The sequence below is a fragment of the Nipponia nippon genome, unplaced genomic scaffold (assembly GCF_047370975.1).
Source record: "Nipponia nippon isolate SJK-2023a ecotype South Korea unplaced genomic scaffold, ASM4737097v1 scaffold_1, whole genome shotgun sequence".
NCBI classification, from domain to species: Eukaryota; Metazoa; Chordata; class Aves; order Pelecaniformes; family Threskiornithidae; genus Nipponia; species Nipponia nippon.
Window position 1 is genome coordinate 70,621,816 of NW_028262290.1, and position 14,985 is coordinate 70,636,800.

Genomic DNA, 14,985 nt, shown 5'->3' on the forward strand with positions numbered 1-14,985 from the left:
CTTCTCCAATGTCAAGTCCTGTTAGCTTTGGCCATCGGCTCCTGCTCGGATTACCTAACGCGCTGAGCAGAATAGCTCACGCAGGGCAGTTTGCCGCTCTCCTGCCATGAACGGCTGATAGCGCAGGCTGGAGAAGGGATGGCTCGTTCTGCTTGCACGGGAGGGTAAATTGGTCATCGTGTCGTGACTCTGCAAAGGCAAAGAGCATGTCTGCGGGCAGGAGGATGATAAAATGCTGCATTTACTGGCAGGAAGTCTGAGGTGGCTGAATGAGGTAAGTGGCTACAGGAAACCTTCCTTATTCTCCCGTGTAAACTCCAGAGCTGGGCACGATGGTAGATTTTAGGAAAATAATCCTGAGGGTACAAGAAACAACTTCCTCCATTCTGCATTTCTTCCTGTTGTATGAAATGCCAGCCTGTTCAATCAAGCTCTCAAACTGGCCCATTTCTCCCTTTTCTTGTGACCTTTTACTCACTTCTGAAACAGCCACCATTCACAACAAAACTCTGAAAACCAACAAATCAACAACGTGGCAATTAAGCCAGTAAGCAGAGCTCAGGGATCCTCTGAGTTCCTTGCCCCGTGGCTGCAGCACGGAAGCACGCTTCATTGCTCCCAGGCAGCCAGCTCTGTGATCTTGATGGTGAATCGAATTTGATTCACTTTTTGCCTTGATAAGTTCCTTTTCTTTAAGGGAGTCTCTTGTTATGCAGGAGATGTTAATTTGGAGGAAGCAAAGTGTGTTGCTCTTCTACCCTCGCCTCGCAGCCCTCCAGCCTCTGGAAGAGATGGCGGCTGTGGGTCCTTCTGCTGTGGTTCAGGAGAAAGGACTGACCAAGGAGCCCAGCTCTGGGAGAGGTTTGTGGAGTGGCCTCCAGCGGCAGGAGAGGACCCCCTGCCACCTGACCCTGGGCTGCAGAGCCATCAGCCCTAGCTGGGTTAAAGAGAACAGGAAGATCTTTTAAAAGAGCAAAAGAAACCCTGACAAAAGACATCACAAAATTGTTATTTCTAGTGTAAAAAAGGTAACATTGGTAAATCAACATTTTGCTCTTATTCTTCCATAAAAGAGCCATAACACGATTGCCAAGTAGTAAAAATGGAAAATGAAGATTACATTATAAATAATTACAAATGATAAATTTTTAATTGAACAGGTGCAGCAAATCCCAGCAGAGACAGCAGAAGGGATTCCTGGTTTGTAAGTCTTGAAATACTACAGAATTTCTAGCAGACAAAAAGTTAGGGCACCTACCTTTGAAAAGCGAGAAAAGTGACCTGAATAAGTAGTGGCAAAATCTTGACCTCAACTCTGGGCTAAATTCTTGGAAAGCTGGCCTAGCTGGCAAAAGTCTGATGAAGAGGAGTAATCATGATTGTGGTCACTGTGGCTTTATGAAACCTTCCAAACAAAACTTGCTCTGGTGAGATTGCAAGGTGGAGAATGAAGAAACTTGCAAGTATGTGATGTACTGATCTAGCCAAGTGACTTTCCAGTTGGGAATTTACACTTGAAAGTGTGGTTGCCACTGAAATGTTATTACGCCTGAAGCTGGTGATCCTCTTTCAGTGTATGAGGACACTCGTGTGCTCAGAGTTGCTGGTGTCCTTTCCTCAGCTCTGAACTAAAAGAATCGGGCGTGCACCTGGACGTACACTGACCAGCGCAATGCCAGTTGCCTCTGAATACCCAGCCTCTGGCTGTTGAATGAAAATCTGTGGGTTGTAGCAGGGTGTGTGAGTAATGAGCTCTGCAGTGAAAAGCTTTGCTGCTCTTGTCCCTTTAGTGCCAGCTTAAGTACGTGAGCCTGAAATAATGCCATGTTAGTCTACGTTCAGCCAGGCCTGGTGGATGGGAACAGCTGCTACTTGACTCACTTAGGAAGCAGCTCTCTGGAGAGAGCATTGCAATCATGATGGAGAAGTGCAGGTTCTTCTCATCTTGGCACGGGTATTGAAAAATCCATCCTTAAAGGACTTCTTCAATATTTTCTAAAAGATGCTTAACTAAAAATGCAGTTTTTTTGTATACCAAACTAGTTGATTAAAAAGTTGATCTCCAAAGCAGGTTTGGAAAACATTTGTTTAGCTCATTAGTTGGGACATCTGTATCCTGAGAAATGAAAGGATCCTATTTCTTAAGGCCCAAATAATTTTCTCTACTTCTGTAACAAAGATGGGGGATGTCTAATTGTCTTCCTACTCTAGAATAGTCCTAAGGTCTCCAAAAGAAAGTTGACTTCTGCTACGTTTTGTCTTTTTTCTTAGCCTCTTACTCAGATTGTTTCTTGCTCTGCCCTGGAACTTGTCGTCTCTCATGCTCTGAACAAAAAAGAAAGCTGAAAAATAATTTTAAAGAACTGAGAGCCGTCTTCCTTATCCTGTTTAGGTACACTGTCTGTCTTTGGTCTTACTAAAGGTTTCACATTGATAGTGTGAATTTGGTCTGAGCCTCAAAGGTTCCCTCTTTAAGTAGTTTCTCCGCTACCTCAAAAGTGTTTTGCTTATTTAGTTGCTCTTTTTTCTTTTTTTTTTTTTTTTTTAAACACTGTTATTTCGTTTCCCATTTTGAAATCAAGCAAAAGGGGTCATGGACTTTCTGGCTTTTGTTGTTCCTGCGAGGATGATAAATCTGAGTAGGCTATCATCACTCTCGTAGCTTTTTGACAGGAAAACAAACTAGGTCTTGTGCACAACTCGGGGTCAAATCAAGTGTGACTTCTCTTCTCAGGGGTTTCTTGGTTAGCTGCTCTAGGAAGCCGTCTTGTTGGATGTGTAAAAGCAGTATCAGCAATCTACAGGCAGAAGCTAAAGTTCTCCAGTAGGGTTGTGTTTCCTCCTCTGGCAACTCATCTGATCTTTCTCAGCGTGTCATGGCCAATGAGCTGAAAGGTTTTTATAAGAGCTTCTAATGAGTCATAACCAATGCATCACCACCTGATGAAAACTCAAAAGTCTCATTTAAAGCAGTTACTGAAAGATGTAGTCATAAATTTTGTTCTTGGTTATGCTATCTCATGTGTCTTGATACGTAGTTTATGATAACAGACACGTGTGTCTTGATAAAGGACTATTTCTCCATAGTCAGAAAGCAGAGGACGCTCTTTCAGACTGGTATTTGTATCATAGCACAAGCATAAAAAATAAACAAAACTTCCCTTTTCCCCTTGCTATCCCCCAGACTCTGACGTTTGTGATCCTCCTTTTGCTAGCAGTGATGCTCGAAGTGGTAGTTACCTGTTCTGTTTTCATTTAGAGGACAAACACTCCAAGGAAGAGGTTCTTGGAAGGAGTTTATGAAATACCACATCACCCAGGTTAAAACGGTGTTGTAATATAAGCTCACCAGAACTGACACCATCCACGAACCAACCCCTGCAGAAAGCACAAGATCTCAGCTTAGAAAAGCTTTGGAAAAAGTTATCAGTTACAACACTTGCTCTTAGAAGCTCATGTTTCCTAATTTTTCAAGATTTTCTGTTTCCCCCCCAAGATTTTCACATGAAAGATGGGCGTTTGTGTCCTCAGTAGCCAAACACTGGTGCACAGTCCTCCAGCTCACCAGCCCTGCTCCAAGGCAGCTGACACTCCCTACTTATATTGAAAATTAGGGTTGAAATCTTTGCTCTAGTATATAATGCATTGTTTGCTACAGCACGGGACAACTTTAATAGCAGAGGCCAAAAGAGACTGAAGTTTTGCAGCACGCTATAGCTGCATGAGGGCTCTCTCTTATTCCAGATCACGCACGTATGCCCTAAACTGGTAACTGTTTTGCTCCTACAATAAGGAAAGAAGAATAGCAACATCACAGTTTCTGCCTGCTTGCATTTTTGCAAAGGGAGGATGGACATGCCTAATTGTAGGAGATGGGTTTAGCTGGAGGCACCACCCTGCTGCTTGGTATTTCTTCCTGGTTGCCCTTAGATAACTCCTCTTACCCACCCCTTCTCCTGCCACACACACCCACAGGCATGGCTGTTGCTGTCATTTCCATTTTCAGGCACCTGCTTAAAGCAGGCCATGATCCAGCAGCGCTGGCTTGAGCATCCAAGGGTTTCTCCTTGCCCCTGCAGGCAGGAGGGTGCTATCTCAAAACCAGTAGAGCCAATGGTTCAGCCCTCTAATGGTGGCTGCTCCCATTCACTTTTTGCAGCCTAACAATGCACACAGGACACAAGATATGTTTTTTCAGTATATAGTAAATTAAGTAATAAAAAAAAAATAATTGCTGGTACAGGACTGCGCACCGATCTGATGCACACTGCCATGTGGATTGTCCCTTGTGCCCAGCCATGGTAATAATCTCCCTTCAGTAGCCCCACTGTGCCCCCCTCTCCTGAAGGGAAACTTTCACAGGTGCTTTAGGTTCTTTAGGAGGTACCAGGCTCCCATTCCTGATTTCATACCTTTCTGTTCCCCCTCCAGTCCGACTGTCCCTGGAAGGAGAAGACTGGCTCATGGAGGGGCTCTGAGGGAGGAGCGAGAAGCACTGTGGGCAGGCAGCTCTTGTGTAAGCTCCAAGACATGGCAGGAGTGGGGCAGTGCTGGCTAGCAGAGCTCGTGATCGTTATGCTTCCCACAGCAAAGGTTATGAGGTTTGCATTTAAGGCCCCTGTGTGCCTGGGGTAACACCTGACGGGAGCGATGTCCTAAGGAGCATCAGGCACAGGTATGTAGGAAGTGAGTGCCGGGTGGGAGCTCAGCTGCAGTTCCTTGAGCTGGGACCCTGAGAGACGTACCAACTCCTCCGAGGTAAGGCGAGATGGTGTTCCAGGCACCGACGCTGCCTTTCCTCAGGCACTGCCCTAGGGCCAGTTCGAGATGCAACAGTGGGATTCCTTCGAAGAGAAGAGCGATGAAGTATGGGATCAGGAATGCCCCTGAAAACACAATTAAGTGCAATTAAGCCACATGATTATCTGCATCTCACTGAAATGACTGTTTTGTAATTTGTCTGCTTTATGACCCTAACAAAGTCCTTGTGGGATGTGTTGAGAGAGGGAGCATTGCTAGGGATACCTGCCAAGTAACATCTGTTACTGGTAATTTTGTTGGTGAAGGTGTAGGAGGAAGGACTGGGATGCTTAGTGCTGCAGGATGCTTCCCCTCAGGCACTGCTACAGCCCATTATAAATAGCCTCATTATTTCCTCCATTTCCCTTTCTTTTAAGCATCTTTTCTCCCCCTGCTCATAAAGCACAAGGGTTTGCCTCTCCCCTATACTGTCTGTTTCCCCTTCAGTGCATCACCTTGTTTCCCTCCCTAAAGCTCTCAGGTGTGTGTTCCTCTGTCCTCCCCTGATAAAGCAGGATTTTTGTGCTGGAGACCCCAAAGAGACCAGGTTACTTTATTGCATGAAGTTCTGCTCAAAGCACAGAGCCTCTGGCTAATGAAAAACTGAAAGCCAGACTGAAGTTGTTCTGTGAGACTAAGGAGTAATGAAATCTGATTTTCTCCCAGTTTGTATCCTCTGCGTCTTCACTGTTTTTCTCATAGCGGCTCCCTGGGGCCAGAGGCAGCACATGCTGTTGGGTGCCTGCAGGCAGGTACCAATCTTACTGGTAGCCTCGCTGGTTCCTACAAAATGGTGTGCAACGCCTCATCTCCTCCGCCTTCCCTCAGAAGTTTGGGTCTCCTTCCTTTGCACAGATACTGGTTTTCATGAGACAAGGAGAAGTTCCATCAGTATGTTCAAAGCACCTGCCCAAATGTCCAATTAAATTAAAAAGGTCTAATAGATTGAAGTTTATTGCCACGACCAACAACCACTGTGACCATGAAGCCTCTTTTCTTTGGGGAAACAAAGACAGAAGTCCTGCCTCAGCCCCCTCCCAGTCCTCCTACCAACTCCTACCGACGCTGTGCTCCTCATCGCTTTGTCAATAAACCTGTGCCTTGTTATGCCGTTTCAACTTTGCCTCCTAATGTCATATCTGAGTCTGCCTAGCTCTGCTCTTCCCGCTCTGGAAACCTTCTCCCCTCCCTCCAGGCTGGCAGGGAGAGCAGCTTCACCATCATCATCACCATCTGAGAGAGCAGAGCGGAGCAGCTCAGGTCTCCGCTCCGTCTTCGGCCCCGAGAGAGAGGCGGGGGAATGTGCAAGGATTTCTGGTCTCTTCCTGGAATGGCTCCTGTGTTTTGCAATTGCTGACTATTTAGAAAGGCTGGGCAGATAAGTCAAATCACTGGGGCTGGGTATTGCGATAACTTTGCTACCTATTGCTAGGTGCTGCAATAACTACATACAACACCCAGAGGTGTGTTGTTTAATGGCTTAGCCCTTTATCAAGAAATATATAGGAACAAAAATTGGCAAAGCTCTTCTCAATGAAGGACTGTTCTTAATTTGCCAAAGGTGGAAATAAATGTCTCTCCTTATGATACAATTTCTTAAGATGTTTTTAACTGCTTAGAAGCAGATTTGAAAAAGGAGTCTTACAGTTAATTCCCAGTATGTTAAATCCTCAATTTGGATCCTCGGTACCCATGGTCGGTAGTCCCCTTTCTTGGAGGAAGCTCTAAAGTGGCTGTTATAAACCACTCCTAAGAGAGGGATTTACAGAGGGAGTTAAGGACCACAACAGTTTGTTTATTTTTAAGTGTTTTACCACTTGATGAAATCTCACCTGGAGCTACCTACCGAAGCTCCCACGTAAATACTAAGGAATTGGCAGATGCTTTCCGCAAGAACTCAGTAACCTCGCACCACGCTCAGTCCTGCACTCTCCTTCAAACCTGCTGCAATATCCCCCTCCGCAGCACACCTGAGGGCCCCCACCCAGCCTTCCTGACAGTCTGATGCCTTGGGCTGTCTCCTGGGCAGAGCAAAACCTTCAGGCGAGTGACCGGAGCACCGCAGTGCAGAGCACTCTGCTCGTGCACCCGGCTGCCTGGCCGCACACCAGCTCCGGCTGGCGCCTGGTTTGCTGCAATCCATGCGATGCTGAGCCCTTGCTAGCAGAACGCTCCGTAAGGGACTGAGCTATCTCCCATATCATATCTCCCTGGAAATAACTGTGTAATAATTAGTGCAAACTGCCCTCTGTTATCTCTCTCCCCTTTTCTGTTTGCTGGTTGAACCATTGACAGCAGAGCATGTTTAGATATTCTGCTGATAAAAGCCTGTTTACTTTGTGCTGGCTTGTATGTATCTCCAGTCATATCTACAGCATGGCAAAACATAATGTCACACTTTTGGAAAGAAAATACTGTTTTTTCCATGAGAACAATATAAAAAGTATGCTATCTGCAAATATGAAAATATGGCAGAAGACTGGGCTAAGAAAAAATAGCTAATGGAGCTAATCTTTCTCGAACCTAATTCAGATAAACGGCTTGTAGTGTAAAAATATGTTTTCAGTTATTCATTCCTTTGCTTTACAGTATTTTTTAGGCAAAAAGGAAATAGTCAGGAAAAGCATAGACAGTTTGCTCAAGCACTTGAAGTTTACTCTTTTCCACAATAAAATCCCCCACCCATAGAAAGGAAAAGGGATACTGGAAAGGTATCAGGTACCTAACAGTAAGTAGGGTAGGAACCCTCTAGCACTATATGGTCAAGGGCTCTGTTTAATAGATAAGGGAGGATGTGCCAGAAGGCAGAATTTAAATCCTTTTTTTTTTAAAAAAAAAGCCACAAGAGATCTAACCATGGAAAAGGCAAGAAGAAAATCCAAGAAGCAGAATGAAGCAGCGAGCTGGTACTTAACACAGAGCACGTACCACAAACCAGAGCACTCAAACACGGGCACAGCAAAACCCTATCAGCACCCATATGATGTGTAGGACAGGTACAGCAGAAGCTCAGTAGGTTTGGCTTACACGAGGCATGGGAAAAGGAAACCTTAGCAGAAACAATCATAATGTGCCAGTAAGCAAATTATTCTATATCTGGATATCCTAGGTATATTTATAGCTAGATATTCTAGATCTATATGTTCCACAGTGAAAGGAAAATAAATGACATAGATAAGAAGCAAGCCCAGGGAGGAACCTCTAAAAACAAAACTTTAGCTTCAGTAACCCTTTTCCTCTCAAAAAATGAATAAGGAAAATGATAGTGATCAAGCATTTGTAAGTACCTTAAAAGCCTGGAAAAATGCCCATAAAAATCAAAAGTATCCCCAGGGCACAATTTAGTTGCATCCCCGAGGCATACCTAGGAAGATGCTAGTCCACACCATTCCTTCTGTCAGAAAGATGCTCAAGATGCGTAAAGCATCCATCCTGCGAATGGATATGTGCACTACTAAAAGGAGGAAGGAGATCCTGCACAAGTATACTGCAAAGCCAAGGAACAATCCCTGTGCACATGAGAAGGCATAGAAAGCCTACAAGAGCTTTTTCAAATCAGACTATCGACAACTACAAATACTGCACATATTGATAAGTTGGTTTCATTAACAATAACGTCCCAAGTGACAAGGAGCACCAGTGTGTAGCACGATCGGTATCATTGCTAACTCAGAAGAAGCATTAGAGTGGAGATAGCTCTATTGTCATGCAGTAGAAAAGAAAATACCTGGTGCACTGTAGATAATGCTGAGGGTTTTTAAAACTTGACCCCTCGATTGCAATGTACAGGCAAATCAGGCCAGAAAAGCAACCCTCAACCATATTCAGCCCTCTGCCTGCAAAACGACAGCTGAGGGGCACAATCTTTGTTATATCACCTATACGACAACCTGGGAGAAAAGTGCACGAACTACTAGGCAGCCTGTTGAGAGCTGCTGATGCACCGGAGGGCAGAATGACCAGGAGGCTGATGAAGGAGAGCAGTCTAAATCTGAATCACGGCAACTGGCAAAGCAGAGTGAAACAGCCAAGTTGGTTTTGTCACATCTTAGAAAGAGAGAGCGATAGACCTGACTAGTGAAAATGTAAAGCAGTTCGAAGTATCAGCCAGGCAACCTCCTAATCAAGACGTACCAAGACCAGCGGAAACTGATGAGCCTCAGTGAGAAGCAGAGAAGAAAACCCAGCAGCTTTGCTTGATATTGGGGTACTAATGAAGACTTCCTAAATGGTGGAGAAAAACTTAGAGGAACTGATCCATGTGCTCAATATTGCATCTTATCAGCGCCTGCAGATCAGCTAGCAGAAGTAAGGCAAGTAACTTGAAATGATGATCTAAAGACACAATAGCATTTGAAAGGCCAGAACATGAATAATAAATTTCCTTCAGATCAGAGATTTAGGAATGGAAAAAAATAATTATAATGAAGACTGAAGTGACCTGGAAAGTGGCAAAATAGTAATTCCGAAAGAAATGCATCTGCAGAGTCTGAAAAATTCGGAAAGCACATCTCAGTATGATACAATGCAACAAGCATTCAGAGATCCCCTCCATCGGTTCTGTTGGTACATAGGAGAAATGGTGATGGGTGCGTTTTTCCAAAAGACTGAGAACTTAATGGCAAGATACCTGTGATAATTTATGTTTTACCTACAAGAAATTGCAATAGGTGGTAACTACTTGTTCAGATAAAAAGAAAAAGCTATTAGGTATTGAAAATGGATTATGAGACCTGTCCCCCTTTCTCCACGGGAGTTCAGCTAAGCAGTGTAGTAGCCAACACAGCAACAAATCACGTCAAGATATCAGGTAGGAAAAAAAGCAGCAGCTTAATCATGTTCACCCCTCTCTCTGGAAAACAATACTTCATGATCTTTGTTATGTCTTCTGCACATGCCTTAATCTAGACGAAAAGCATGAGCTACTACAAACATCATATCTGTGCAGTGTATTTATGATGGCACCAATTTTGACTTACAGGCCACATTGCATGTCTTACAGACTCCGAAACTTTGCAGCGTTGAGTTTCCCATGTAAATGACTATATCTCTTTGAGCAGCAATGAAGAAGCTAAAGCCATGTCCAGAAAACCAAGGGGGCAATAGCCATTTCAAACAAAGATGGGTAACACCCATAGATCAACTTATAAAATAACCTTGGCGAACTTCCCTGTGAAATACTCATGACTGAAGGATGCAAGTGAGCAGCACCCACATGCAAGCAGGCACCAACCTGGGCTGTAAAGGGCAACCAAATACAAGAAGTTATGAAAGGATCAACCCCAAATGCCATAGCTTTTCACCAAGGACTCGAGCAGGACATGGTAACAATCTAGAAAATGAAGTCTGTTACTTGTTGTAACATAATTCATTTTTCTATCAGAGAGTGAACTGTTCTGCTCTTCCCAAAATACTTTTTTTTTTTTTTTACAGTATCTTCAGGTATATCTGCTATTCTTCTCAGATTTTCTTTTCCTTCTGAGGACATAGTGACCCAGGCAACTTCATTTTGTAGCAAGTTGTAGTTCAAATTCTAGCAAAAGATAAGGTAGGCCATGGGTTATGCAAGCCTGTAAATCATTTTCCCAGAAGTAAACAGGTCTCCTTTTTTAGCAGGACTTTAGTGTTTATGTGTATTTATTTTCCTAGAAAGAAACTGTATTTTATAGTAAAGACATTTTTCAGTCATCCTGTAGGCTTGGCCACTATTCATGTTCTTAATACTAATGGCTTAGGCAAGCATATATATGCTAGCTATAATCAAAAGTAAAAAACTGCAGTAAGTTCCAGCTAGAACTGTTGGGGTTTTTTTAAGTATACTCAGATGACTGTATGTGTACATATATAGCTATATGACTTGTTTGAGTCTCAGTTTTAAGTGACAAACTATATACTGGGCCATTTAGAGACTTCCTTTCAATCCCAGTTGCCTGGGAACCTTTGTGTTTGTCTCCACTTGCTGTGGCAAACAACCTTCATATCCATTAGTCATGAAAAGCAAATAACTAACTTAACTCAGGCAATAAATCCAAATAATCAGTAACGACAGCAGGTGATAAATGTCAGCAAAACTGATATTATATTAGATCCGAGTTACTGAGTAACACTAACGTGCGATGAATAAGGTCCAGAGGTCTGATGAGAACAGCTGACATGAGACAAATATACAAGCACTTATTTTTATCTCTTGTTTTTAAAAAGACCTAGAAATGAGGAAAAGTGCATTGCCTAACTCTTAAACACTTGGATATCACCTGAACCAGCTGTGAAACTGTGATCTGTAACCCCAGAAGCCATTCAGCCTTAGAGTACATCTATGCCATACTCATACTGGGTTTCGCTGCACTTGTGGCTGTGGCTGCAGGCATGGAGCCACTGCACCTCTCAGGGCTCCCAGTTAACCACGATGCTGCTGGTCTCTCCCATGTTCACATCTTCAGATGCACACAAGCAGGATTTATGCTCCAGTACCCCTGAAAATCTATTGGGCTTTTGCATCTGAGTGGTTTGCTTTCAAAAAGGCAACCCCGAATCACATCACTGCCTTAAATTAGCAGAAGAAAAACATAACTACATTATACACTGGTGTAAACCCAGCAGCTCGTCTTCTTGATGGTCTTCATGACTCAAACTCTTCCAATGCCAGCTTTCTGGGATAAATTATTCACAAACCTCACAGTACTCTGTTACCGAGTCCATCCTGCTGTTGAGCTCTCTGAGACCTGTGTTAAAATCCAGTGGCCAAACATTGGCCATACATCCATACATTGACCTTTATTCACCACTGTCTTGTGCGGCTGTTTGTAGTGATGCAAAGTAGCTATACGCCGTTACTGAGCCTGCTAGCTATTTTTAACTGTTTTTTCACTGGCAAAATTACTACTCATGGAGCAAAGGAACAACTCAACCTCCATTCCTGCAGCGTTTTCCTATTTTTATTATCTTTAAACCTGCTCTAAACCCTGTCTTTTTTTGTCCCTAGCAGCTCCTGTGGGATATATCAGTGCTCAGAAGCTGGATACACAAGCAGACAGGTTTTCTGAGCACTGTGCAGTCCATAAGACAGGTCACCGTGGGTCTCCTTGCACTCAGACTCACGCTTCTCCTAGGGCAGTAGAGGTCTGTAGGGCAGGGATGCAGGGGACCTCAGAGGGGAGGGATAGAGGGGAGAGATCAAACCTCAGTAGGAGATGAGTGTTGCTGATCTTCTGAAGTGAGGCTGGGATCTGAAGAAGTTGAAAAACAGCTGGCCGCAGCTAGTCCCCCAACTCCAGCATGGAGAAGCAACCCTTGGTGCTTCATGGGAAGGTGTGAGAGCCTTTTTATGGTCAGTAGAACAATATTTTATCTTAATCCATAATAGTGATTTGCACAAAACCCTGAACCACAAAGTTCAGGCAGCCTCATGCAGTTGGTGGCTCCAGAAGCAGCTCTGTGTAATGAAATGCGTGGAGGAGCTGCGTTTTGCTATGGTCCCATCTGTGGCTTTCAAACTTTCCACTGAGTGCTTTGTGTTAATTGGTCATTTCATTACAATAATATCACATTATGTTAGTTTTATGAGGTTGTTTGTTAACACTGAATGCTTATTCCCTTGCTTCAAGGCCACCTGAGATGCTGTAGGGTATTTGTCTGACCTACAGCTCCTGCTCCAGAAGAATATTTGCCTTGCAGGCCTTATGCCATATCTGCTATGGGGATGTCACTCTAAAGGTGTTTATCATGTCTTACTAACGCATGTATCATTAACTGAAGTGACAGGCTTTTTCCAGCCATTCCCATGGGCAAAGGCAGAGAAACAGTGTGCTTGCACCTATGGCTTTCTAACCAGCCAGTTATGGCACGCCTCTGAGAGAGTTTCACTGGGTTTCACATCTTGCAAATAAATAATGGAGAATGTTAAGTCTCCTGGGAGGAATCTAACCTACTGCTTCTTCTCTTTTATTTGAATTTGTGTAATCGTAGCTTCCGGCTGTTACATGTTCCATGTTAAAGAGCTCCTTGCCACCACAATAATTTCCATTTGCTTGTTTATATACTATGATAAACATACTCTTTCATTTTCAGTGTTGTGAGCTAAATAGATTGGATTCTTAAGTCATTCCTTGTCCCATAAGTTTTCCAGACCTCAAATAATTGTTGGGGCTTTTCTGCATGTTGTCTAATTTTTCAAGTTGACTTTGAAAGGCGGACTTCCAGCAGAAGTCAGAAGTTCAGAAGTTGCCTTAGTATTGGTGCCAATATCTCCACCTGCTTCCTAGTGCTCTGCTTATATATGCCAAGATTCTTTTTATTGATACAACCTGCTATATGTCATTCATTCAGCTACTTACTAGAGTCCCTAAGTGGCTACTGCTTTCTGAAATGTCTCCTTCCATTAAAGGCAGCATCCATTCTTGGTTCCTTGCTTGATTCAAATATATGTAGTTCATCAAGTAATACAGATACATTGGTAGAACAAGCTTGGATTTACTATTTTTTTCTGTCGTTTGACAGTTTCTCCAGGTTTGAATTTTCTGTTTCTCCAGTTAATTGAAAGATAGTGAATAATACTAGGCTGAAACAATTTGCTATCTCACTCTGCTTTCGACAGCTTACCATGACAGATCTCAAAAGCTGCTGTGAATGGTGAGTGATCAAGTACTCTTTTCTGATTCCTTTATATTTACTAAATTGTCTGCTTCTAAAGCAATTCTTTGTGGGAGTAGTGCCCAGGGACAGGCTCAGGCAGCTGCTTGTGCCACCTGGCAGGCTCCTGTTGGTGTTCTATCAGCTGAGCATTTTAAACAGCCTCACAGACGTCAAAAAGTGCAATTTAGTTTTGTGCAGTGGCAGTTCCAGACAATGAGGTGGCTCCTAAACGCATCGGAGAAGGGAGGGTAACGATTCGCTCACCTTCCCAAAGGAAAGCGCAGCGACCATTTGTCTGGGGGCCGGTTGACTGAGGCTTCCCCAGGACTTCTCGCTTTTCCTTAAGGTAACGAGCTGCAGGTTCAGTTTCCCGCTCCCGTCGGGACCGTAGCAGCAATTTAAGAACTTTAATATCAGTTTCGCTGAGAGTTAGTGTCAGTCTGGTCTTACTTCCTAAACGAACGCATTGTTTTAAAATGAAATATACTTCTATAGAAAAAGCTAATCTAACTGGTGCAAAACATTTATGAGAATTACATAGTTAAAAAACAAACAAACAAACAACTGATGCAAATATATAACTTCCATGCCCATCATAAGTTAGTGTAGTTACATTAGAATTGTAGTTTAATATTTTGGCAAAGTCCCATTTCAATCTTACCGCCTCCATGTATCTGACACAAGTATGGAAATCGCCACACGTTCCCCAGACCAACGGCAAATCCGATACAGCTTAAAATGTACTGAAACTTATTGTCCCACTTGGGTCTGCCATCTTCTTTAGGGATTTCAGGTGGCACTGATAAACCTTTTGACATTTTAATGAAATATCCTTGGCTCCTTAGCCCCTTTCCCTATAAATGGGAAGATGCTTCAAAACCTGTCTCTCCTGCAGGTTTTATGAGGGTGACTGGAGGATCCTGGAAAGAGAGGTGGAGCTTTCTTTTTATGTGATGCAAAGGAACGTGTCATTGCCAAAGCTACAGTTTAAAGACAAAACCAGGAATTATTATTATATAGAGAGTTACCACTCTCGACTTTTTTGCGGCTCCTTCTATAGTTAGAGAACTTGGGAATATGTTGTTAATGGGTAACTTGGGATCAAACAGGTTTTTATTTTCTGTTCTCAGATACTTTCAGAGAAGTGTGACGCTGAATATAATTAAAAAGAAACCTTTACAGTAGACATTAAAACTGTAAAATACTTGGAAATATCTGTGAATAAAGTGTTGCCATTTCCTTTATTAGTTTGTTAATAGAGGTAACTGAATGAAGACATCTTTTGTAAGTGCAAAAACTAAGTTAAAAAAAAAAAAAAGCAAGAAAAATTAGACTGTGTATGTTCAGACATTAGAATTTGGTCTATTTTCACCATAGCTGCTAGAGGTTAATCACTTCCTACCTGTCAATGAATCCCAAGTGACTATTTTTATTGTTCATTAAATAGTTACTGATGAATGCAAGAGCAGAATGCTTTCCTTCAATTGAAAGGGTGTGAGAATGTTTTTCTGTCATCTTTCAGTTATACCAGGGTTTTGCTATTTTGCACACCAA

The 14,985-nt window shown here is 43.0% G+C and overlaps 1 protein-coding gene across 5 annotated transcripts in view; it reads right to left on the reverse strand.

Annotated features, from left to right (window-relative positions):
* Window positions 1–14,953, reverse strand: part of SLC6A18 (solute carrier family 6 member 18) — a 30,853-nt gene extending 15,900 nt beyond the window's left edge. For 2 of the 5 annotated variants that reach the window (XM_009465901.2, XM_087759042.1), the window contains exons 1-3: window positions 14,093–14,953; window positions 4,746–4,886; window positions 3,241–3,378 (exon numbers count right to left, since the gene is read on the reverse strand). In XM_009465901.2, coding sequence (XP_009464176.1) covers window positions 3,241–3,378; window positions 4,746–4,886; window positions 14,093–14,249 — 436 coding nt within the window. In that variant the 5' untranslated portion in view covers window positions 14,250–14,953. Of the gene's footprint in view, window positions 1–3,240; window positions 3,379–4,412; window positions 4,887–6,445; window positions 7,002–14,092 lie in introns of those variants that run through there. The other 3 variants (XM_087759049.1, XM_087759056.1, XM_087759066.1) reach the window with 3 other exon arrangements.
* Window positions 14,954–14,985: the final 32 nt, after the last annotated feature.